Genomic DNA, 26490 nt, shown 5'->3' with positions numbered 1-26490 from the left:
CGTTTCGACTTTCCGCGATTTATCTTTTTTTTTTTATCGTTCTTTTTGTTTTTTGGTAACAACGCAGAAGAAACTACAAGCTAGAAGCGAGTCATTAGACTATCCACATAGACCTCGATGATCCATCCAAGTTTAAATTTATCTTTACGTGTACCTATGCATGGATACATGTGGCCAAAAACTCGGATTTTCCTTGGCGGTCCAGTGGCTCGAACTGCCTGGTACCCAGAACGCTACATCACTAGCATTCCAGCTCTCCCAGGCATCGATCCCCAAAATCACCGCCCCTGGAATGTCGTATTCATTACCCATAATACCACTCGACATACGGGGCCAATGTGTCTGGACTTAGAAGTCTGCGCATATTTTCGCACCGTTGTAACAGGCGTTCGATGCGATGAACACTCCAGGTGTCCATAATAGTGCCAAAGCTAAAATTCCTCTTAACCTAATCGAACGCTATTTTAAATCGGGGTTCAAAGTAGCCCGAAACATATGCCTTTTGAGGCTTTGACGGTTTGACCCTATCACCAAAACGGGAGAACCCTTCTGTTTCTGGAAGGCGACCCCTTAGCGAGCTTGCACACGCTTGGCGCCGCATGGTCGGGGTCAATGTGCGCCAAGTGCCACCTATGCTATTCTCTATGGATGGAGAAACCCGAGGTACATGACATGAGAATTCCTATTCTCATTTTTTTCATTATTGGAGCTTTCGGGAGAGGGTGGGTAACTCCAAGCCCCAAAAAAGAATTATCACACCACCGTAACCCGCGAATGGTAGTGTAGGTTTTCAGCTTGGAAATTCGGTGACAGCAAATGCATAGGCACTGCAAGCAGTTTTACGAGGTTATTTCGTTTTCGAACCAGAGGGGATTACTTTTCTCAACTTGATCAGCGGCTTTAAGGAGGCTGTGCGTATTGAATGAGATGGCGTTTTTGGCGTTACCCAAGGATTCACTGAGGGATTTTACTATATAGGATCGCCTAAGAGAATCTCATGATTCTCATCATGACACGCCATGCAACAGAAACGTCGCTATCAAAGTGCCGTAAAAAAAACTTCTCCCTGCCAAGATAATCATTTGTTGTTCGTTTTTATTCTTTTCCAGGGTCCCAAATAGAGATTTTTTCTCCGAGGCTCTCACTACATTATCAGGGATATTTGAGCTGCCTCGACGGCTGTACTGTCGAATCGGATTACTGCCAGAAAACGATATGTCGTCTGGAGGAGTATTCAAATCACCTCTCACGAGCGGCGAGATCGCCGTGAACACACCACTCATGGCTTCCAAAGAACAGAAACCTGTTAATCCACACAAGATTTTCACCAGGAAATGTAACATTATTCTTGGTTTAATATTCCTCTTTCTTCTGGCCATAGCCTTGGCCCTGGGCCTGACATTCGGTCTACGACATCACGATTCCTCCCCCTCAGAACCCACTCCTACCACCTCACCATCAAACCCTCTCCCTCCTACAAACGGATCATTTTGGACACCGAATCTTAACGCTTCCAATACCTGGAACATCGAGTTGCTCACGCCACTCGATCCCGCCAACATCTATCCGAACATAACAATCTATGACATCGACCTCTTCCTTTCTGCAAACACCACCCCCTCAATCATCAGTACCTTACGTTCGCGATCCCACAAAGTAATTTGTTATTTCTCAGCCGGCACCATCGAGAACTTCCGTCCCGACACAAGTCGCTTCCTTCCTTCCGATTATGGCAAGGTGCTTCCTGACTGGCCCAACGAATATTGGGCGAACACTTCCTCCCCCAATGTGCGCGCCATCATGCAATCACGCTTGGATATGGCGGTCAATCAATCGTGCGATGCGGTCGATCCCGACAACGTCGATGGCTATTCGAATGACAACGGGCTCAAACTAACAGAGGCTGACTCTATTGATTATATGCAGTGGTTGTCGGCTGAGGCCCACACACGGGGTTTAGGGATTGGCCTGAAGAATGCTGGCGAGATCATCGATCGCGTATTGGACTATGTGCAGTTTGCTGTCAACGAGCAGTGCGTGCAGTACCAGGAGTGTGACACATGGCAGGCATTCATTGACAATGGTAAGCCCGTATTCAATATCGAATACCCCAAGGATGCACCAAAGGTTAGTTCGGCGGAAAAAACAAAAGTGTGTGATGGCTCTGGCATCCAGGCGGATGGCTTTTTTACCGTCATCAAAAAGATGGAGCTGGATGATTGGGTAGAGTCCTGCTAGAAGGTGCTTGGCGTTGCACAAATACAGGGAGGTGGATTTTAAGTGGAATGTAATATTTTAGCCCGAAAAGAATACGATGTGGTTGATAAACATCGTGTACCAATGAAGCTTTACACATGCATGCTTGTAGCTATTTTAATCCTACGCATGCTTAAGTTAAGCATGTCGACTTGAAAATTTAGTCGTTTCCAAACAGGTGGCAGAAATTGCACGGCATAAGGAAACATAGTGGAGTAGGAATAAACACTCTAGACGATTAAGATACCTATGCGAACAAAGTCTCACCCTTTACATCATCACTCGAGCGTCTAGAAAAAAAACAAGGGACTGTGAAAAATACAAGGGAGCGTGTGGGGATCCCTACGAAAATCTCCAAATTATGACACATGGAAAGTCCGTCTGCAGATGATGACTAGGATTGGTGTGGCAGCGGGCGATATTTCACCATCAGCAAGCAATGTACCATAATCGAGCAGGTTTTTCCTCACCTGGAGGATTCCGACCCAAGTTAGAGCTTCCATTTTGGATCCAAAATCCCAACTGCCTAATGTACATCCAGAGACACAACTTTGGGATGAATGATGTGCATAAGCCCTATCGATCAAATGATACCCTTTGCGGCTCCCAATTTATCTCCGCGGTGGTATCAACTGCTGAAGAGGGAAGGAACCTTCCTACTCTAGGTGAGTATTGGGTAGTAGTACGCTAAATAAGATTAGACGAAAGTGGATAATAATGGCATAAAGGATGCAACTTTAATCTGACCAGCATATTGGGCGTATTATTTTGGACCCTGTCGAGCTACCACGAAAAAAAAATACAAGGGGACCCTCCGATTGCGGGGTACCCAAAGACACCCTGACACGATAGGGGGGTAAGACTTACAGAATCGCTGTAGGTCGAATACAACGATTTAGCTGGGTTCCTGATCTAGCCGTTCGACCTTACTTTTGGGGGTGGCGAGATGAAACGGTAATTAGGAAATTTTCTCTTTCTCATCAATCTCGCTTCGCTTTGTTGACATTGATTTATCGATGATGCAACCATTTTGTGGAAACTTGGAGAAATCACTGAATCGGGTAGAAGGCCCGGTCGCAATTTTCTATACCCATTGTGCCATATTCCACGATTATCGCTGAAGAAGCCGTGCTCATCCCTCTAGGATGATTGTTTCCAAACGCGCAGAAGACTCAGGGTCCAGGGGTTGCTATCTGATCGCGTAGACGGTGGAAAAATATTCTCCGGAATTAGCCTCCAAAATACCACATAAAATTCAGGATTCTGGTAGATACAATAATTTGCAATAAGTTTGCCAAGAGACTAAAACCCGTATTGTTGGTTTGTTTCACCATACTTGCTAATGCTTCCCAGTGCTTCCGTGTAGTCCGATATCAAAACATGACAATTGAGCCCAAAAGTTGGTTACCAAAACAATTCCCACGCTCCACCAAAAAAGTAAGATAAAATGAGATTCTTGTTCTAGGTCCTTAGGAGCTAACAGCTCTGATGAAATTTTCCCATTGATCCCCCAAGCCAGTGTAGAGTTCTGTTGCCTGACTAGTGATATATAATGTCCCCACAATCGACCTCAGCTTTTGAGTCTCGGATGCAACGGCGGAATGTGTGGACATCAAAGATTCCGGCACAGAGTGCATCAAGCACGCCAAACGTCCTGGGTCCATTTTAAGTTCCGTGAGGGCTTTCTCGCAAGCATTCTCCCGATACGTCTGGTGAGTTGCTTCAAACACCACATTGATATCCGGTAAGCATTGTCCAGATCTTAGTTTCTTGTGAGGAACGGTTCCTGGATTGTGAATGACCTATTCGGTAACGATCAGTCAGTATTAGTACTAGTACTAGAGTATATTGGGAAATGCACGCACAAGAGGCTCTGCTCCTAGACCAGAACTGCCTTTTACTGCAGCGTTAATGTTTGCTAGAAATGCTTCGTTCGAGGCGGACCATTGGTTCGGTGTTTCATCGAAAAATATGCCTCGAACGCCGAGCCCATCATCTTCGAGCCTCCAAGCGGCGTAAGTTTTGACATCTTCTAGAATGTCGGGATATTGCCTGGTTGCATATGCAGTAGAGACATAGCCGACAACCGTAACGTTAGGATATGAGTTTAATTGTTGGATTTCTCTTCGGTAGTTACTATCGAGTGATTGTCCAGGGCCATTGTGAGGATTAACCACGATGATGAATTCAAGACCCGGATACGTAGAAATGCTGTTGTTCAGTCAGCCCCAGGATCAATAGTTCCAAACATGCCGTCGCTCTCCCCGACTTGCCTTTGAATTAACCGTCCCCACGCACCAGGGGAAGGGTAAATGTAGAGAGGGACGAGAACCTTCGATTTGGTAGGTACCACTGAGGTCTTCTTCTTGAAGAACATCGTCAATCAAGTACGCAATGATGAAATAAATTTACAGGATTAGGCTGCTGCAACCTAACTTCCCTTTCAAGATATTCTGAAGATTTCGCAAAAAGTCCCCTAGCAAGGAAGGTAGCCTCAAGCCTCTATATCGAAAGTTTGTAGCGGCTGACTCGGACGAGGGACTTGCTTTTGAAATTGCACTTCAGCAGTCTTGAAACCAAGTGTGGCCCAATATGGCACGCAAAGTAATCCCGTAAGGTCTTGGTAGTAGTGCGCGGCTGCAATACAGGCGAGTATTGTGTTGTAACTATAATTATATACGAGCGTTAGCTGAGAGGTCCAGGCCAGTGTGAAAAAGGTATAATATGAAGACTTCTTGAGCCTTGGAACCAACGCATTCAAATACCTCGTTAACTAAATTCTGCAGGGATTCTACCGATAATATGCCTGGCTCAACAAATTCTTCCACAAATTCGGGTGCTTCCACACCTGAACTACTCTCTTTTGATAACGAAGACAGTGCTCTCAACACTCCTTTAACAGAAAAATCCTTATTATTCGACGTCAATGATATCGATTTCGCAGTTAGAAACGCAGTTAGAAATGCAGTTAACGATCAATGGATACTGGTCGTCGGTGGTTTAGGGTTCATTGGTAGTCACACAGTGTGGGAACTAGCCAAAGCTGGATACAATGTAATGATATCACCCACAATTTTTGGGGGTTTCGCTAACAACTTTTTAGGTGGCTATCATCGACAATCTCAGCAATTCGTTTTTAACTGTATTCGAAAAACTCCAGTTGATGGTCGATCAGCATTACAGTGCTCAGCGCAAAAATGTACACCGACCGTTACTCAAATTTCACGATGCGGACTTCAGGGACATGAACAAAATGACAACGATACTGGAACAATATGACTATCCAGGCGTAATGAGCTTCGATTCGAGTTCGGTCACTCTTTGCAATGGTCAAAGATCGAGTATCTCCGGCGTCATACACTTCGCCGCATACAAGGCCGTCGAAGAAAGTATACGACAACCCCTCAAATATTATTCAAACAATGTTGGCGGCCTAGTCGATTTCTGCACTCTGCTGCAGGAATTTGGGATCAAGAAGATGGTGTTCAGTTCCTCTGCAACAGTTTATGGAACAGTTGCGGATACTGGGGTGCCACTTCGCGAAGAATATGTGGTGGGGTCAGGATGCTCGGGTCTCACAAACCCCTACGGACGCACCAAATGGATGTGCGAAGCAATCCTGAGCGATCTCGCCAATTCCGATCCCGATTGGGAGATCACTGCACTGCGTTACTTCAACCCGATCGGATGCGATGAATCAGGCTTGCTGGGAGAGGACCCTCGGGTTGCCGCGTCGAATCTGATGCCTGTGGTCTTACGCGTGCTCACGGGGGCTTTGCCTGCCCTGAACGTGTATGGTGATGATTATGACACTCACGACGGTACAGCTGTAAGAGATTATATCCACGTTACCGATCTTGCGCGCGGTCATTTGGCAGCTATCAGCAACAGACCAAGTGGTGGCTTCAAGGTCTATAACCTCGGTACTGGTCAAGGATATTCGGTTCTTGACGTGGTGAACGCAATGGAGAAGGCCACTCAGACAAAGATCCCTACCAAGATTGTAGGCAGGAGAGGAGGAGACGTCGGCAAGTGTGTGGCACTAGCGAACAAGGCGGAAGAGGAGTTGATGTGGAAGACGGAGAAGAGTTTAGAAGATTGTTGTAATGATCTGTGGCGATTCTTAGAAGGCACCTCACTCACCAAAGCATAAGCTTGTTGATGAGTTTTTGGCGGCGACTTGAGCGATTTTTCTTTACGGATTTCTTGGGGCAAACTTTAATTGCGGAAAATGTATCTAGTATTCTCTTATATAAAACGTGTCGGGGGCTCATAATATAAACCGGATTTGAACAAACTCAGCGTCGCTGGTGTATCTGAGATAAGGTTGCTTACATAACATGACCTTGACCACGTGCCCGTCAATTGTCCTCCAGATTTGAGAACCTATCGATTCTTAAAACAAGCAAAAATCGAATTGCTGCAGGATGTAGTTACTTTCAACACGAAACGATATTCTGACAGCCATGTTAAACTGTCCAGAATTTTGCAAAGTGCGATACTGTGTGTCTGAAATACAGGAATTCTTTACACCTGCTCCGCACCTTACCAAATAAGGGGTTCGATGCTCAATTTGCAATGCAAAGGACACGCATCTGTTGCTCATTCTTTAATAGAACTACGCCGAAAAAGGCACCTACGACTCGAGTCTCACGTATATTCATTCTCACCAGGGCATTTAGGTAACGTTGCGAAGCTAAACGTGAGGAGGATTGTTACACACAAGAGCGGAGCAGAATAGCATCAAAGTAACGTGCGTATATTGAACAATGTTACAGAGAAAAGCCAGAAATGACTCGTGAACAAACTATATACATGATTGGCGGGTATCATCCTTTCTTACGCCAAATGCAATATGCACCGTCCCGACCTGTATCCCCCGATTTTATTCTCCCTTTCATGGATATTCAATAGAGGCAACCCAAAATGCACAAATTATAGTATACATAATTCATCAGACATACTTAATATACAATGATCGTTTAGTGATATTCCGTTTTATTGTTGTTCAGCCCAACAACCAGTGTTTAGGGCTTTCCGGAGTGCTTTTCTCATCTGTCCATAATTCGGTGCTTTCGATTTTCTTCTCGAGTTCCTGTCTGCTCTTTCGGATCAAGGGTGAACTATATTGTTTGGAGAACATAGGGAGCTCAATTTGGATTTGTGTTATGGATGGCATCCACATGGCTCCCATAGAGACCTGTGTTATGGGTGATGGCCTGGGCATCCAAGTCTTTGCATTGATGAGCACAGGGGATGGGACTGAATCGGCTGAGGTCTCAGTAGGACTTGGAGTCCATACTGGATTCGAACTTGAGGTGTCAGACAAGCAGGAGGTGTGAAGCCAGTCAATTTCATTTTTGGAAACGAAGCTCTGTGTGAATAGCTGTAATGACTCGAGTCTTGCGATATGAGCATGAAAGGAGGTTGACGACTGCTGAGGGTGCGATTCATTGCTCTTAATAAAGATATCTGGACGAGCGATTGCAGCCACTGGGGTTACTTTCCATGTTCCTGTGGATACTTCCGTTGCAATCTGTGGGGATGGAGTCCACAACTTTTCGACTCGCGATGAAGGCTCATCTAGCTCTGGTAGCTCTTCAGAAGGTGCAGACTCTAACTCGAGCATATCCATTATCTCAAGCTCAAGTAAGTTCGATTCAGCATCGATCAAAGGCTCGTCTGCGGTAGAGATATCAACCAAGTCCTCTTCTGTCATAAATTCATCTGCAGCTAGTAGCTCGGCAATCTCTTCTTCGGTAAGAGTCTCCACATCAGCCATTAAGTCCTCAAATGTGGGCTCTCTAGCAGGTGTTGTTTCGTCGTCAACTATTGCTTCTGCAACCGATTCTTCGATCACGAGCTGCGCAGAAGATGCACGAAGCCAATCAATCTCCGGCTGTGACTTATCCTTAGGTGTGAAAAGCTCCGAGGACTCTAGGCGTGGGAGAACGGATGAACGAGTAGCAGATATTTTCTTGACTGGTTCATACATTATGCATGAAAACAAGTCCGGAGTAGATAATCCATTGGCGGTCCACATCTCAAAGATGTTTTGCGCGACGACGGGTGACGCAATGGATGTACGTAGCCAGTGAATCTCAGGCTCACTTTTTCCCGACACCGTATAAAGTTCTTTAGATTCCAGAGACGGAAGAAGTGAAGAATGAACACCTGAAGGTCTCTGAAGATGATCGTGCTTCAAGTTTGTAAACATATCTGGAATATACTTGACGGTTCCTGCCAATAATTCCCACATCAAGGCATCACTCTGGTTGATGACATCAACGACAGGCTTCTGGAATAGGAGATTGCGGGTGGTCTTAGGCTTGCTCGAAGTATGTAACCAACTTCTTGATATGAGTGAAACTGAAGATGGTTGCCAAAGCTCATAAGATTCCAGCGTAGACAATTCGAGATCATGTTGCGCAATAATTCTCCGAGAATGGTCGAGTGTTAACGTCTCAAATTGTGGCCGAGTTTCGCAAACAAAGTTCGATAGTTCGGTCCATAGCCCACTATCTACGACTGACGTCATGCTTGCTAATTTTGGGACCCAGAGACGAGACTCGGACATTGAATGAGAACTTGTGATGATGCAATGTCCGATGCAAGCAGGGTGAATATCCATTGTAGTCGAAACGAGAGTATCAGAGAAGAAGACTGGATGAAGAGACGAAACGTTGTAGCTAGAATCAAAAACGTTTTCAGTCATCACCACCGTATCTCTCTGAAGCTGAACAACATCAGACCTTTCTAGTTCCTTCGGAATACCCGCAGCAATAGCCTCCTTTAGCGCATCTTTCCACATAAAAGCAAACACCGTTGGACGTTGCACACGAGTCGTATCTGTTTGCACAATTTTTCCCAATGCACGATCCCAATCATTAACACTAGCTGTAAGACATAGGAGTTTCGTGTGTCCAACAGCCGCGGGATGAATATTGTTCACATCTGAGACGAGAGTTTCGGTGAAGAAAACGGGGTGGAGGATTGCCGGATTATAGATAGCGGAGTAGGTTGGTCCGGTGGTATTTTCTGCAATGGGATCAATGAGGTCTAATTCTAAGAGATTCAGAGATGGCTGGGGTTCTTCGATAGTTGGTGGTGTTCCGAGAGTTATAGCCTCGTTTAGAGAAAGATCCCATTCAGCAGGTGTTGTCTTAGACCTGGTTAATCCTGCAATGATAGCTTCGTTCAACGCATCCTCCCAATTGGCACGGAAAGCAACGGTAGATCTGTATTGATGTCTAATAGCTCGGTGAGCTGGTTTGACTGGTTTCATTGGCACCACAGATCTACGGAATTTCGGCAACTGAGGCTTTTCTGAGTTGGGAGGAATTCGTGCCTCGAATATATCTCTTGAGGACAAAACTTTCAACTGTCTGAGCAGTACTGATGGTGCAGCTTTTGGAGGAGATCTCGGAGTTGGTTTCAGAGAAACTTGACGAACAGGTAGCTTGGATTGATACTTGCTTGGGTCAGCAGGAGGTGGCGGTGGTGGGATAACTTCATCCTTCTTTTTGGCTGAGAGAGTTCTTCGCATGGAAACTGAAGCCAATGAAACGGAAGCGAGAGAGAAGAGTGACGATGCTTTAGTACTAGTTGAAGCGATAGAAGATGCATCTGAAATATCAGGTGAAGATCTTCCAGAACTTGTCTCGGATGCTATCGACGGACTAACTGGTCGAATGGAAGATTCTGAAATCCAATCATGATCACGTTTTAGGTGTAATAGGCATGGTCGACGCCAAAGCTTATTGGATGATAGATTTTGGAGGGTTCCAGATACACTTCTTACTCTGGATGTCAAGACTAATGCGGCTGGCTCTAGCTCGGTCGTGCGATAATTGGTACGAGATGATCTTGCTTGGAATAGACCTTCGATGATCTCACCAGTAGCAACCGTATTTGGAGTCCACATGAAAGAGCGACTAGCAGCAACTGTCAATGAAGCTGGTTTAACAGTACTCATTAACATCCAGTTCTCGCCTGTGCGTGGCACAAATTCTTTGATTGACCACAACTCATCGGAAGAGAGGGCGGACAGTGCAGATGAGTTCACCCTATGGACCTTCTTGATGTCAATTGCAGCCGGTGTTTGTGTAGTTGTGCGGAAATCTTGACGCTTGGATTCAATGGAGAATAAACCATAACTTGGAACTTCAAAAGAAACCGCTGGAGGAGTCCACATGAAACTCGTGAAAATGGTAGGCGGCGATTGAATTTCGAAGCAAATTTCCATGTCTGACTCTAGTTCCTCAGAAATCTCCATGTCTGACCCTAGTTCCTCAGGAACATCACTGTCCTCCTCATTCCAAAGGCCGTGGATCGAAATTTTAGGTACTGAAAGCGACGGTTGAGATTTTGTTCGGATCGTGTCTTGCGATGATGGGATATATGATTGCCAGACATCCGAAGTTGGCTGAGGTAAACTATACTCGAATCCCTTGGTACTTGGTGACGGGGTGTGATCCCAAAGTAGCGAGTCTTCAACTAGAGACCTGGAAGAATCACCTGAAAATTCGAACAAATCTTGGGAGCTCTGTTCATCCAATACGACGAGTGGTGATGTCACGTTAGAAATAACCATATCCTCGGTGTTCAAAATATCATCCTGAGAAAATATGATGGTTGAGTTTCTAGCCTCGTTGTAGTCTCCATAAAACTCATTATTGAACTCCTCATAATCATCATTCTCAGAGCTAAAATCAGTCTCAGAGCTCATCTCATAATCATCGTAATCATCAACGATATTTTGGGAAGACTTTGGTGGTGGTAATAAGCTATCCTTTGATGGAAGGTCAGTAGTCTTGAGCATGCTTGCAATTTCCCACAAAGTCGTCTCGTCGAAATCATCATCGCTTTCAGTTTCCATCTCGGAGTCAAATTCCTCTTCCTCGTCGTAATCAAAGAATGATGTGGATGAATATGCCAGTCCATCGGATTCCAATTGACGCGACCTCGAGTCGAGCATCGCGTTTAATGGTGGTCCAGCCTGGAACGATGGATTGTAGGTTTGCTGTGGTATCGCTGCGTCAGATCGCTCGCCCCATGGAAATTGAAATATGCCCAATGTATCGCGTTTGTTAGGGAGAGGCTCAGGGTTTTCGACTATTTATTGTTAGCTGTGTATCCGTATATTTAGTAACAGAATATCAACAATCACATACCAATGTCTGCCAAAAGCGTGATACGCCTGGATCTTCTAGGGGGTCTTTGGGTTACCGGGCGAGCTTTGACAGTAATTGCTTGGACTGGCGTCGATCGCCACAATTCTTGTGCTACATCACTGCTAGGTTGCATGTTCAAAGACGATTTTGACCATAGATTGCTGCTACTGAGTACCATTTCAACATCGCATCTTCGCTGTACGGGACGTAAGTTCTTTGCTGGAAGCTCAGGAGATTGACTGGGTTCCAGGGAGGCCTTCTCATGAACAGAGCTCCAAAGTGACGAGGCGTCTAATTTTGGTGAGTTAAGTTCTGGCTGCCACAACAAATTTGGGTGATATGGCGAAGTCACTGGCAGTTCATCATCCATAAATTCTTCCTCGCTTTCTTCATATTCGCTTTCCGACTCGGTCTCTGGCTCGGTCTCGACTGGAGCAGGGCTTCCCATTGGTGCTTTGGACACCGACAAGAAATTTATACTGCTGCTTCGAGAATGAGAGACTGCTGGTGCGTTCTCCATGTAAGAAATCTGGGCATTAGCTAAGCGCTGCTGCCAGTCACCCAAACTAGGATTCTCTTGGACCTGGGAAGACATGATCTCATCTTCCGCGGATGATCCAGCCATATTCTCTCTCATCCGTTGACGTATGACTCGAGATGAAGTGCGGCGTAACCCTAATGATAACCTCTTCGGATCAGCTGTCTCCATGGTCGATCTTCTAAATTCGGGGGTCTCTTGGAATTCTGGGGTAGCTAGAGAACCAATTGAGGAATCAGAGTCAGGACTGAAATTCTGATGCATCTGTTGCCAATCGTTCTCTTGCTCACCCATTTCCCTCTCGAGATTTTCAAGTAATCGTAATCTCTCCATACCCTCATCGTAGCCAAGGTCTTGGAGCTCTTTTGTAGCCGGCATGCGACGTAGAATCGATCCCAGTGATGGACGTCTTGGTTCTTCAATGCGATTCAATTGATCTTGAATCTCTTGAAGTGCCCTTCCTGGTGAATCTAAAAGTGGAGATGATTCTACTTTACGGATGAGAATTGGAGATGCTCTCCCACGTGGTGGCTCCAACTGTAAAGCAGTAGGAGGCGATATTTTTCGGGATCCATGTTTTGATCTTCGATCAGAAAATGCAGGCAGTTCGTCACCGATACGTCGATGCCATGTTGGGAGCGTGTGAGTTGCTTCAATGGGCAAACCATTAATATCGAAAATGAAGGATTCCCTGTCACTCACCGCTGATTCGGCTATAGATCTTCGATGTTCAGCAGAATTCATCATGACAACCATGACCTCTCCTTCATCTCCTTCATCCTCTACCGCAATCGCCGACATTCGTTCCAGTGTCTCAACATCAGGTGTAAACCTTTGACTTCTCAGTGGCGAATATGCAGAATATGAAGAATTTCTATACGTGTCAGATGCAATCGATGGACTAGTCTCGCTCAAATAATCTTCATCCAAAGGAGTCGACGCTTGGGCGTTCTCATTATGAGAGCTAGTTGGGACTGTTTCGCCCTCCGACTTGAGAATACTTGCGTCGCTATAAATTCGACTTGGCACCAACGTTTTTGACGGACTTCCTACTGCATTTGAACGATACGTTTCGCGATTGAGGTTTGCTTCTGTCGAACCTTGTGTTGGATAAACCTGTGGACTAATTGCTGCGATGATCGTCGTTCGTTTTGAAACGGGGTTATTTTGGAAGTCTATCTCATTCTCAATAGCTGATTGACTAGCCATGCTGGGAAGATCTGGAACGGACGATCGGCGATTGTTGAGCAAACCGACTTCTGGCGGAGCTGGGAATAAGAACTCTATCTTTTCGTTAAGCGTCATACTCTTAGTATCATTAGGTAAAATTTTCTTCAGTTCGGCAGCAGTATACACTGGATGTGGCTTTGTTGGAAGTGGAGGCAGCTCTGGTGCATCATCTGGAATATTGAAGAAAGATTTCCTGCTAAAGATTGAAGAGCCTGATTTGGTACGCCTGTGGCCGGGCAAGGGCTCACTTCCAAACATGCCAGTATTCTTGTGCCTGGGAATAGGTCTCGCTCTGTCAATTACAGACTCCCGAGGTCTAAATGTCGAAGTATAAGGAGTCAAGGGTGAAAGCTCCTGCAAGGACTTTTGTTTGGAATGTCCAGGGGTTCTACTGATAATAGATTGTACTATTGTGGGGTTATCATAAATGATATCATTCATTAACATAACCGTTTCTGGTTGAGCTACAGCATTCTGTCGGCGTGGCATTGAATTCTGAGCTCTAGGCATAGATGGTAATCCGACGTCAGGTCTATAAGTCTGCTTCTCTTCCAAGGTTTCTAAATTAGTAATTCCTCGTGGTGACCGACGTCGCACTTCCTGTGCAGGAGAAAGTAATGCAGAAGTGGAAACTCCAGAATCCGCCGTCCACTCTTTAGGTTGGTATGATGGTCCTTTCCTTGCAGATTCATTGGCTTTATTCAACATTTCTTCAGGTGAAATTCTTGGCCGTAGAGGAACTGCTCTTGGAGTATTGAATGGAGACTTTTTACTGTTCATTTCTCTTCGTTCGCGATCGTTCATTACGGCAGTCTTAAGATCAATCGTAGCTATCTTTGCAAAAGGTGTATCGGGATTCGTTTCATCACTAACTATAGGCTTCGAGATAGCAAGACCTCGAACGGATACTTTCGGGCGTTTAGAGGACGCCGATGTAGATGCTGCTTGATCCGAAGACAGCGATGATGCAGCGAACACGGCGGGGAATACACCACCTGGAACTTGCGTTGCCCCTGAATCTCCATCGTCGGCAAGTTTCGTAAAGCCCCGTACATCTCTTTGAGGTGTCGTTGAGGAAGGATTGACTACAAAAAGTTGATTCTTAGTGCCAGTACGACTAATTATTGGGGATCCTTCAGCTCCTATACCATTCTGGAATATGCCCCGAGATGATGCCATCGGGCTAGTAGAGAATGGAGATTTTGCACCGGCGGTTACAGAATCCTCTTGCTTCGGAGACAACAATGCCACCGAGAATATGGTAACTATGCCTACAAGATATTAATATTAGTACACAACGACAACCATAGATGATTAACACCTACCAACGAGCACAAGGAGGCCATTTGCTGGTACGACAGTACGCACGATCAGAATAATGCTAGGTATTCCCAGAATCATGGGTACACTGGTCTAGGATTCGTGTCAGTAACGGTGACGGAAGAACTTTCTAAGCACATACTGCAGTCCAAATCGTGAAGCCTGCAATGACCAGCAATAGAGCTCGACTCTGAACTTTTCGGTCTTCACGTCGATCCCAAAACATCCCCAAAGAGCCAGCCTGGACGAGTAAAGCTCCAACAATGATGATGTCCATGACTAGAACTACAATTGCCACTGGTATTATCGAAGTTTCGGCGACACATGTAGGTGAAAACTGAGGACGAGTGATTCCGACCAAAACGCCTCCCACAATCAATCTGGCAGCCAACAGTCCTTGCAAGATAGCTCGAATGGCGGTGATCTTCATTCCATGCCCAATCGACCACAACAAAAACTGTTCGAGTGCCACCCTTGCCAACTGATCGAAGGCCGTTGTAAATATTAACCCAACCTGACAAATTCCGGTACCCGTCGTCGGCATTAAGAGTTCTAAAAATCCAATCTGTGCCCATAGTACAGAAAATAACAAGAACAGAACGAGGACCAGCCTCCGGCCGTCCTTGAAGATATTTGAACCATGACCCCTAGCATATATAAGTAATGCGCCTGTCGCTGCCTGCAGAAGAATACCACTTTAGTGATTGTTAGTAAAATGATCAAAAATACTTGAGGTTGATGGACTAACAATGAGAAAGCAGCAGACAGCGTCTGAATCGTATCCGATATAGCCATTACGCCACAGTGTCAAAAGAAATTATTAAAATGTTAGAAACCCAATCTATGAGTGTAAATTCAAGAATAGAAAATCATGAGTGAACATTATGCTACTAGCTATCAACGCGAGCTCATGTTCGGCGCCGGCGTCGTCAACAACAGCAATTGTTAATATCGAAGATGTTTAAGGTTGATGAAAAGTAGATGAGACTAGAATAGAAGACAGGTGCATAGTAAGGCTGCCATGCCTCTAGCAGTATCGTGAGATTGAAGGAAACACCGAATGAGTGGTTTCCTAAACGACGATCAGGGCACCGAAATCTACTCAATTTGGAATGACTGCCCCAACTTGGACAAGTGTTGAAGGCAACTGTAACGCAAGCTCTAACAATGACAGGTACCGGCATTGAGAAAGATGAATATTTTTCCAAAGGCTAAAACTAAAATGACAATAGTCATTGGACAAGTGCACATCGTGATAGGGTTGGGGTTGTTCTGTGCGTCGATTTTACTAGAAGGCACGGTTTCGCACGAAACTTACTAAGTCTCAAAGTCATATGGCCACGACCTTCCTCTAGAGATTCCACGACTTCATATCTGTCGAAACTACCAGAGGAGAATCAATTAATGAAGTGATTCGATGCTTATCGAGTTCCAAAAAAGTAAAAATGGAGTAGAAGGATGATTTAGACGAATGGAAAACGAATGGGAATATTAACGCTGTTGTAAGGCGAATATGTCTAACCCTATCGTAACTTACTTATTCAGTGATCTAAACCGCCCCAAGAACTTCAATAATAGATCACCGCAATGATTGCATGCGAACTCGAGGCAGTGACAGTGTGGGGAATACTCGATAACAAACAAGTGGCTTTGCTTCGCCCATACTTAATTGCATTTTTGCTCGGTGGCGGAGTGTGCCTCACCCTGGGATACCAACAGACATCCCTCTCGTATTTTGGTAAATGATTCAATCAAATGACGTCCGAGAGAGTATATACCAATTTCCCAAGGTCAGTAAGTCGTTCAAGAATGTCCACTCCTGATGATAGTGCTGGCGAGATTGATTTATTGGTGCCGATCGTGAAGGGTTGCGAAGCGTAGAATTGTGCCAAGCTTATTTTTTTCCAGTTGAAACAATTTGCTAAGCACATTCCCTCGGCTTTCATGGCCTACAACTTCTCGAGCATGAAATCTCTGTTTCTAGTAGAAACCAAGGTGTATAATGGTAGCTATGTGATACTCCGATTCACAGAATAACCCACCAGTAAAGTTTAAAGATAACTTACTTCAAAGGTATAATTAGAAACGTCTAGAAGATCAATGGAACTAGCGCCGGGTCATCGATTGGTGCCACGTCACGTGTAGATACACATTTTGGCCAATGGTAGGACCGGCGACAATCACTCGATGAGCATTATTACAATTGGTTATTAATCCAGGTGCCTTACAATTGTTATTAATCCAGGTGTCAAATTTCTACAAAAGTTCTTGAAAAGTCGAATTCTTACTAATTACTAAATCAAATAAGCGACAAATACAGTTTACTTGAATACCTACGATGTAATGAGCCAATTAGAATGGTCACAATATCGTATAAACTCAACAGATTCGTAATCCGATTAACCACATTTAGCCTAGCATATTGCTAGTCACCCCAGTCGGACAAAATGAATTCCGATATTTTTCCACTTTTATTACAAACTCAGAGCACATGAATAATTCAATATTGATTTTTATGAATATGATTAAAAAGTCTTTTTATTTCTATTATTGAGTAATTGTAGTATTTCAAGTTCTAGAGCAGAATAATGATTGATGATTTAATAAGAATTAATTGAAGATATTCGAAATTATCTTTCTTACCAGTATTTCAGTTTGTGGGGTGAGGCTCTGAAACTACGCTCAATGCGGTTACGTAGATTCCGCGTTTGTTGAGTTTATACAGTCTTCACGTATATTTATAAAGTCTGATTTGATAAAAACATGTATTCTACTCAATCACTACCTCAACCAAACCCCCACGACCTTCTTCAATCCCTCCTTCAGCCACTCCGCATCAACGTCCGCCTCAGTATCAAAGCCATGATCCGCGCCCTCTTCAATATGTACCATCAATCCTTCCCCTCCAAACGCTTCCCTCCATTTCCCAGCAAACTTTGTGACGCCGGCAGCAGGTAGAACGCTATCCTTTTCTCCGTGATATAGCCAAAGGAAAGGCATCTTTCTCTCCACTTCATCTTTAGATATCTTTTCAAGAACTCGAAAAGGGTATACATGATCCTCTTCCCCAAACATTTCTTTGTATCTTCCTTGCTGCATCACCACAAGAATAAGTTGCAATCTCCCCCACGGATCTTCTGTATCGGTAACAGGTTCTCGTTTACTCGGATCCTTCTCCAACTTCTCTAAATGATTATCCAAGATCTCCGTAGGAAGCATGGGTACACCAAAAGGATGTTTTTCAAATTTCTCGCAGAACCAATCATCTTCCATATCTAATTGTGGATATGCGGCTATGCATGCTTTTATGGTATTTTCCGGTTCTGTTAGTGAGGATAGCATGGCGAGATGCCCACCTGCACTATCGCCATACAAGAGAGTGTGAGAAAGGTTGGCTGTGATATTAGGGGGAAGAGAAGATTGGAATGAGGATGAACGCGTCCAGGTCCAGAAATCGGAAATATCGGAGATCATTTCTGGAGCAGTTGATTCTGGTAGGAGTCTATAGTTTGGGGCGATAATGATAGCGGATTCTTGAAGCGCGAGGGTCAGGAGGTATTGGGCAAACCAAGGAGCGTAGACTCCTGATCCAGCTACCTAAATTAAGGTTTAGTATCCGTAGATTGGAGGGGCAGTCGAGAACTATTTACCGCACCGCCACCGTGAATTTTCACGATCACAGGATGGGGCCCAGGAGATATATTTTTGGGTACGAGAATGTAGGCTTGTATTTCATGGTCTCGGACAGTCTTATAGGTTTTGGCTGAAACGTTGAATTGAGAGAACTTAGCAGAATCCATAGTGGCGATTCAAGGCAGGCGGAATGATAATGTGTAAAGAATCCTTTGAGATGAGAGAATATCTTGCTACTTATAAGTTATGAGTGAGGTGGTACGCAGGGAAAATGCCGTCAAGTATATTAGACTTGCATCTTCTCCACTGAACACATCAATCAGTGGGTCACGAGTTGATGAAACTCCATTGTCCGTGTTGAATTGAGGATGCCGACGTGAAGTGCCGGATTAAATTACTGAATGACATCCTAATTTACCCCATATTCAAGCACTCATTGCTATGGCCATTATATTGTTTTCCCCCAGATTATCAATCAAATGTCCGAGGAAGAGGAAGCCGATGGTTGATTGATCTCACTTTCAGGAATTACCAGAAGATGTCCTGCTTGGTAGCGGACCAAATCCACTTTATTCTCGGGGAGTTAACAACAACCGGACTCGGCAATCGTTTTGTTTGCCGACAGAATCCGCCTCAACTCATTCCAATGGGTTGGACCGGGCATGCGGCGGAATAAGCATAAGAAGGTGTGTGATTGAGAAATCCGAGGCTCTGTCTATCATTTAAGTTTTTCAATCTCAAGTCTCAAACATCAATGATGAAAATATAACAAAGTACAAAGTTGAAAACTTCTGATGGATTTATCTTTGACATTTGGCTTGTAACAATTGAAAATATACAGTCTTTGCATAGATGAAAAAGCCAATAATTGGTGCATGGCTCACGAATTAACTCAAAATCAAATACAATGATGTTATCAAAATATCTGCCAATATGGCCGGCTCAAGGTTTTACTGAATTATACATAGAAAAGGGTATGACGAGTTAACGAAGCAAGTGTTGAATCATAACATTTCTCTCGTCGTCAACAATCGCTAAGAAATCTTGCAAAGCAACATCTGTCGACATTATTGTCGCTGTATCACCTGGGGCTTAACTCTTTTTGAACCGTTGGATAATGAGAAGAAAACTGCCTTTGAAAAGATGCGATTGGACTTGATACAAAAGATGCACAAGACACAAATAAATCAGTCAATGATACCGATGCTAAAGAAATAGCGAGGCTTATAGATTTAAGAATAGAAAATGAAAATACGGAAAACATGCGCACATATTAAGACTCTTCAGAGCGTATCGCCATTAAAGGACTACTTTATACGGCTCAAGCTCTCTCAAGGAAGACCTTTCACTGTACACTGACTGCATCGACGAGCTTTCTGAGTGAAAGCTTCTCAAATCTCTATTCCAAAGTTATTTGCTAATTTGGCGAAGGACAGTTGGAGATGATACGGCAACTGGCTGGCAGCTCTTTGTGGATCTCTCAATTGATCGCGTGAACTACTTCGTACACGGTCTTCAAAGCATGTACGCTTAGGGTAGAATGGTTGGTTGAAAGACACCCGATTCAGGACAATGTGTACACAAAACTTCCCACGTATCCCACGGAATTCCTTCGCTTGTTACACATGGTGTACCCGAAATGTAATCCGACATTTCCAGCTCGATCACGATGTGCTTTACATAACTACATAATTGAGATCCGTAACTCCACTTGGTAGGCTTCTCGAGGTCGTCGTTTGGGGGTCATTGAAATTGACTGAACGAACGATACAGCAGTATTCATATTCAAGACAAGAAAAGAGACCGCATGGACGATATCGAGATAGAATCAAAACAATTACCTCGGTCTTCCGAGGTCTTTGAGTTAAAAAGTATAGCTCGTAGCTACTGAGTCATTAGGGTTCGTTCTTTATTCACTTGTTACTTGCAATTGTTCACCCCGCGTTTTGGTACGAACAAGCTCCTCCTCACCTACGTTGATAGAAATGTTCTTGGGGTATTCGATGGGATTGGACTCACTGTAATTTGCCGTACATAGACCGGTATTCTATGAGCCTCTCTTTAAGCTTCTCCTTTCTCCTCCTTTTCTTTCAAGTCTTCCATGGAGCGAAGCGAAAAAGCCTCCACGACAGTGGGCCTAGCGGAGCGTCATGAATCAATATTATGAAGGATTCTGGATCTTTCAAACCCCCGTTCTGGCTGGGCTGATTGGGTTGATCGGATTGTCTTCAATCCATCAAAAGCGTGTGTTCAATTGACGCCGCACAAGACCCATAAATGGCCATGTTCAAGGTACTATTCATGGAAATGATCCGAGTCAGATTCTGTAGTGAAGGGAGAAGAAAGCAACAATAACAATAACGATAACGATAACAACAACAATAACAACAAGAGACTTGGCTGCCTGGGTATCATTACTGAGTACCCGGCACAGGTTTGATGAAGAGAAGCCAGAAATTTTATCCAACATCCATCCATCTGTACAAACTTCAAACTTCTCTGACTTTCTGACTTCTGTGCCACTGGTACGCGCTTGACCCTATATAGTTAGCCTCTTCTCATCTGCGACTAAATTCCGGCGGAACGGCCCATCATACGATAAAATCAGACCACCACGGCTTATCGGTCGATAATGCAATATATCCCAATGTCCCCAATGCCCCCAATGCTATTCTTCCTCACCGGAAAAAAACATGCAGATGGTCCTGTCACTCCTGTGAATCTTTTCACCTTCCTTCCACACACACACCATTTCCCTTCCTAGGTATCATTCATTCACTTCCAATCATCTCAGTCATTCGCAAACTTGTCTCCATTCGTACATTGGGTACGCATTCCAATCCTTGTCTTATCTGATTGGATCTTCAGATCCTTCCAAATTATCAAACCACTTTCTCCAATTTCTCACCACATCCCCAGATTCCACATAACCAAGCAGCTATCGTATAATAAGACGCCTTCCAAGGTGACGTGCCAAATCATGGTATCTGAGAACACTTCTTTCGACCCGACGTTATCGGGAATATCAGCCGGTCTCGAATCTTCCAATGAATTTGACCAAACCGCCGTTTTTGCAGATTCACTAGGTCTCGACGACGATCCTTTGTTTCCAACAAATTGGGACGAGACTACCCCGCCCTACGACGGTGGGCTATATTCGACCCCGTTGAATTGGGATCCCCCGATGCCGAAACAAGAAGACCTTCAAGATATAGGTCCGAAGTACAATAGCATGAACTCGAACGGTGGTCTTACTGCAGCTCAACAAGAAAAACTGCGCGATATTGCTATGCCACCACATCTACAATATCAAAATCAACACAGTCCAGTCTCTATCACTTCCAAGACCACTTCTATTTCCTCGCCCGAATCCCAAGATATGGGTCGCAAACGCAAATCCTCCGCAGAGGTTGACGACGAGGACGACGACGAGTCTGGAGGACACCACCCGCCTGCCAAGAAGACGACGGCGCACAATATGATTGAGAGGAGATATCGCAACAACCTGAACGACAAGATTGCGGCTCTTCGGGACAGTGTACCGAGTCTGCGGATAATGCAGAAGAGCGCTCGGGGTGAAGTGACAGCTGATGATCGAGACGAATTACAAGGTTTAACTCCGGCTCATAAATTGAACAAAGCTACAGTGAGTGGTTTCTTTTTTCTTGTCTCCAGTATGCAAATATGAGTCGATATATCTGCGGACATGACAATCAGTTGGACAACATGTCATGCGAGTCTCAAAATCACGCCACTATTTTTATGTCTTCATTTTACATCTAAGGTTCAAGCCATGCTAATCATTTCTCTACATAGGTCCTCTCTAAGGCTACTGAATATATTCGACATTTAGAGAAGCGTAATTCACGTCTACAGGATGAGAATAATCAAATGAAGACACGCATCAACGCTTTTGAGAAGCTCTTCGTCTCTGGATCGATGGGCTTCGGTCCGATGCAACAACCAATGAATCCATATCAATACGCTCAAGATTTCAACACACCAGGTCCTTCGCCTTCCTCCGATCAAGGTATGATACCTGTACCAGACGATATACGTAGACTACATGGTCAAATGAGTCAAGAAACTTTTGCTGTTCCCACGCAATACGTCACTCAGAACCGCCAACCAATCGGTCCTAACGCATGGAATGGAGGATACTTTGGCAAGCTTATGGTCGGCTCTCTTGCTGGTCTGATGATTGTGCAAGGTTTCTCAGAGGCAGAGCAAGATACTGATACACCTGGCGCTCGTGGTCTCATGGCCCTTCCTACTCACTTCCTTCGGTCCTTAAGTCGTGGTCTTCATTCAATGTTGGAGGTCAACTTCCAGGGATATCACTTGTCAGCAAGCCAGACTATACATTATCTTCAATACTCTCTCGCACTCGGTCTCCTCCTCTACATCTTCTTACCTTCGTTGTTTAGCTCTAAGCCAAATGCCAAAGGTTCAAAGTCTGCCAAATTAGCCGCCGCACCTTCACTCGCCTCTTCTATTCAAGTCAGAAGGCAGGCTTGGCTTACAGCCGTTCAAACGGTCTGGGTGCCAAGACACAATTTCTTTCTTGAGGCAGTTGCTTTGTGCATGAAGGTTGGCAAGTTCACATGTCGCAACATTGTTGGACCTTCGCTCTATTCTTTCTTGACTGGTACCACCGAAGAGCAAGAGGTTGCTCGAATTAAAGCCTGGACGATCGCTCTTGACGCACAGCTGACTGGTGGCGATGTTGAGGTCAGCAAAAGCCGTTTGACATTGACTTTATTGGCCTCTGGTACACTTCCTGACACTCCAGCCCGCTTAATGCTCAAAGCATTACACATTCGTGTTTTGTTATGGGAGCTCAACAAGATTGGATTTGCTGGATCCAAGATTATTAGAAATTTTGCTCAGGAAATGGCTAGATGGAAATGGAACGAAGCAAAACAAATGCAGCAAGTTCTTTCCCAGTCCAAAGAACAACATGATGAACTACCCGAACATCTCGCTACCCTTCTTGAGCATAAGTGCGATGATGTCTTGGTCGATGCCGTTGTACAACGTGCTTATAATCTTGCATGGAATTTACCTACTACCAGCAACACAAAGGTAAACTGTGGTATGGACCGCGTGGTAGATGATTTTGCTATTCGAAGCCCTCTTGATGCTGTTGCAGCTTGGTGGTCAAGTCTCACACTCCACAAAGCTTTGGCAAAGAGTCTGGAGGTAGAGGACGAGGATGCTGCAAGTTACAGAACCATTGCCGATGATATCAAGATTGCGATTCAAACAGCACCTCCTGGATCCGGAGCTCAAATCCGTGCTCTCGTTGCGCGTGCGGTTCTCGTCAAAGAAAAACGTGGACAAAGTATCGCTATGGCTCTCAAGGCAGTTGGTGCAGGACAACAAAAGATGCCCGTGTCATCCAATGTTAACATCAAAACATCTGTTGCCAATTTACCAGACATTCGAACTTCGATCCATTGCGCAATGGCCCTTGCTTATTTGGAACGCTTTCCTATGCCGGCCAATCCTGAGAATGCGCCAAGAATCATTGACTCTATTGTTCCGGCCAATCTCACTTTACTTGGTTTCACGGCAATGTATAAGCTCGTTGAAAAGATGCATGAACACATTTTGATTGCCTCGACCTGTGCTACTTCGTTGGAGAAATTTGCTGGTAACCTCAGAATTTGGATTGGTGGCATAGATGGTGAGAAGAGTGGTTTGGAGACGGAATTGAAGAGAGAAATGGTGGAGAAATGCTTAACCATTACTGCACAAGTTGTTGGCATGGAAAATGATGCGGGATATGGTAGCATGAGTGATGACGGTGACAGTGAAGGATGCTGATGATTATTTTCATTTTTGCTTTTCTTGCAACTTTCTTCAAAATCATGGATTGACAAGATGTGACCAAATATCTTGTCTGGCACAAAATTTTGGCATTTGGAACGGTACGCGGGGTATTATTATTTTCCTTTATTGAATCGTCATGGATACCAGGTAAGCGAGTGTCGGGACTGATTGGCGTTCGAGGTTTGATCTAGATGCGATAGTATCATAGAGCACTGCGTTGCGCTGCTTTGGTTTGTGGTTAAATGCATACGCTCTACTTCAATAAAAAATCTACTTCTCTCAGCAGACTCTTAATACCTTTATTTATCTTGTGCCTATTGATTTGCCCTTTCATTTCTTCCATCTTCTCTTGGATACCTAGGTCTAGGTAGAACAATCTTTGCTCCGATACACATAGCACAGGTACTCACGTGTACGGTACAGCTATTCGATGGCCTCCATTTATGCACAATATCACTGTCCAGTCTAGACTAACACCCAAAATCATTGACTAAAGATTCTCCAGAGTGGAATTATCAGAGAAGAAGTAGCGCGTAGCATTTCCGATCCTTCTCCGGCAGAGAATGGGAATGTTGAACGGCATCGCCAATTGACCAATTAGAGTGGAGATTTGGACGGGAATCTTCTTATCTACTATCGGGAGCCCCACTCTACGGGATGGTGCTGTAGTTTTTCTTATCTACTAGGTAGGTACGTGGGCGGGTGTACCTGGGTATTTCTGTGTGTGCGTGCTTTCTCCAGGATAATGTGATAATGGCAGATGGAATGGGATGGATGGGTGCTCGACCGAGGAAATGTGTTGATCGCTTTGGAGGGTTGGGTTTGTTTTTGTTTGTTTTTGGGGGGGAGGGGGGAGTGATTGGTGGGTGTGGGTGTGGGGATAGAGGGAGATGGAGATGGAGATGGATGGGGGGGACATGGGAGGTTAGGAAGTTGAAGGGTTTCCGAGGAGAATGGTGGACGTTTGAGGGGGTGTTGGATGTTGGTTATCGATAGACAGATAGATTGGTTGGGTGAGTGGTGAGTGGTGAGTGGTTTGGTTGGGCGACTGAGGTAAGGATGATTTGAATCGAATAGATTTGTTTGGGTTTGGGTATGGGTTTGGTGGTGAATGAATGGGTATGGGTATGGGTATGGATATCAATATCGATATTGATATCATTTTTTTCTCGGTATCTTTTGATATTTTCCTGGGGTTCCAGGTTGATAGAGAGATAGATTGTGGCGGCTTGGAGATAAGTGTTTGTATGGATGGATGTATATATATATATATCTATACTGGGTACTATTCCTACCTTTCTCTACTTCTGATCTCCTGTTCTCTTTAAATTTTGGTATTCTTCTGGGGATATATATATATATATATATACCTACTTATATTTATTTCTTTTTCCCTTCTTCTTCTCTTCTTTCATCAAGGCTCTGGTGAACAGTTCACTTCTGAAGAGAGTATATTAAATATACTTATATACATACGTGTTTGAGGCTCGATCGGGAAATACTATACTGTGGACTTCTCTTCAGTGCATACGAACATACCCTACGGATTGGGAAAGTATATATTTTCCTCTTCCTTTTTCCTGAGTAGGAATATCGTCATGTCGAAATTGCAATCGCAGGTTCCAGTTGAGGTGGTAAAAGATTTGAACAATAGGGATGCGGGTGCAGAAGGAGAAAATGCATCTGGGAATGAGAATCAAGGGTCGGAGAGAAAGAAAGTAGTGGTTGTGGGGTTGGGGATGGTGGGGATTGCTTTTATGTGAGTTTTCTGTTCTGATTATTTCATCATGTACTGGATATGGATGGGGAGTTTCTTCGTTGGAGGGGATTTATAGCTTGTTCGGATAAGGTGGGATAAGATTCGAATAGGGGTGTATGCTAATACTTAAGCAGAGAGAAATTAATGAAATTAGATGCGAAGAAGCGAGAATACGACATCATAGTGATAGGCGAAGAATCACATCTCGCATATAATCGTGTTGGACTCACGAGTTTTTTCCAACATCGGATTGTGGAGAATTTGTATCTGAATCCGAAGACATGGGTACGTTTTACTTTTTGATTTTTCACGAGATGCTTTTAGTTGATGTAGAAATTAGTATGCGGATGTTCCGGCGGGCTCCCTCAATTATCATATCAATACCAAGGTTGTGGCGATTTGTCACTCGAGCAAAAGAGTTACGTGTGCGTCGGGTGAAGATGTCGCGTATGATATTCTGGTTTTGGCGACGGGTTCGGATGCTCTTGTGCCGACGCAAACACCGGGGCATGATGCGAAAGGTGTGTTCGTGTATAGGAATATAGAGGATTTGGAGAATCTGATCAGATTCTCGGAGAGGAAAAAGGATACTCATGGGCTTGTGGTGGGGGGAGGACTCTTGGGTCTCGAAGCTGCGAAGGCGATGATGGATTTGGAGAATTATGAGAAAGTACATTTGATTGAACGGAATAAGTGGGTGTTGAGTCGGCAGCTGGATTCTGATGCGGGAGGTTTGGTGGTGGAGC

The 26490-nt window shown here is 44.5% G+C and overlaps 6 protein-coding genes across 6 annotated transcripts; 3 read left to right on the top strand and 3 right to left on the bottom strand.

Moving 5' to 3' along the window:
- Window positions 1-1215: 1215 nt before the first annotated feature.
- On the top strand, window positions 1216-2238 carry EAF01_000006 (uncharacterized protein; the record flags this gene model as incomplete). Its single annotated transcript, XM_038908256.1, has 1 exon — window positions 1216-2238. The coding sequence occupies one exon, from the start codon at window positions 1216-1218 to the stop codon at window positions 2236-2238; it is 1023 nt and encodes a 340-aa protein (XP_038775162.1).
- Window positions 2239-3725: 1487 nt separating this feature from the next.
- On the bottom strand, window positions 3726-4633 carry EAF01_000005 (uncharacterized protein; the record flags this gene model as incomplete). Its single annotated transcript, XM_038908255.1, has 3 exons — window positions 3726-4058; window positions 4122-4467; window positions 4530-4633. The coding sequence occupies 3 exons, from the start codon at window positions 4631-4633 to the stop codon at window positions 3726-3728; spliced, it is 783 nt and encodes a 260-aa protein (XP_038775161.1).
- Window positions 4634-5058: 425 nt separating this feature from the next.
- On the top strand, window positions 5059-6409 carry EAF01_000004 (uncharacterized protein; the record flags this gene model as incomplete). The annotated part of the gene is made up of 2 exons (XM_038908254.1): window positions 5059-5310; window positions 5360-6409. 2 exons carry the CDS (start codon window positions 5059-5061, stop codon window positions 6407-6409), a joined length of 1302 nt encoding a protein of 433 aa, XP_038775160.1.
- An 855-nt stretch (window positions 6410-7264) lies between these two features.
- EAF01_000003 (uncharacterized protein) lies at window positions 7265-15312 on the bottom strand (the record flags this gene model as incomplete). The annotated part of the gene is made up of 5 exons (XM_038908253.1): window positions 7265-11370; window positions 11430-14468; window positions 14523-14610; window positions 14660-15212; window positions 15266-15312. The coding sequence occupies 5 exons, from the start codon at window positions 15310-15312 to the stop codon at window positions 7265-7267; spliced, it is 7833 nt and encodes a 2610-aa protein (XP_038775159.1).
- Window positions 15313-17298: 1986 nt separating this feature from the next.
- Window positions 17299-18317, bottom strand: EAF01_000002 (uncharacterized protein; the record flags this gene model as incomplete). The annotated part of the gene is made up of 2 exons (XM_038908252.1): window positions 17299-18114; window positions 18168-18317. The coding sequence occupies 2 exons, from the start codon at window positions 18315-18317 to the stop codon at window positions 17299-17301; spliced, it is 966 nt and encodes a 321-aa protein (XP_038775158.1).
- Window positions 18318-20783: 2466 nt separating this feature from the next.
- Window positions 20784-24294, top strand: EAF01_000001 (uncharacterized protein). Its single transcript, XM_038908251.1, has 3 exons — window positions 20784-20977; window positions 21070-21796; window positions 21967-24294. The coding sequence occupies exons 2-3, from the start codon at window positions 21131-21133 to the stop codon at window positions 23977-23979; spliced, it is 2679 nt and encodes an 892-aa protein (XP_038775157.1). The 5' UTR covers window positions 20784-20977; window positions 21070-21130; the 3' UTR covers window positions 23980-24294.
- The last annotated feature ends 2196 nt before the right edge of the window (window positions 24295-26490 follow it).

This window comes from Botrytis porri, assembly GCF_014898465.1.
Source record: "Botrytis porri strain MUCL 3234 chromosome Unknown BPOR_001, whole genome shotgun sequence".
Taxonomy (NCBI): Eukaryota; Fungi; Ascomycota; class Leotiomycetes; order Helotiales; family Sclerotiniaceae; genus Botrytis; species Botrytis porri.
Note: the sequence above shows the minus strand (reverse complement) of the source record. Positions and strands in the feature narration are given on the sequence as shown.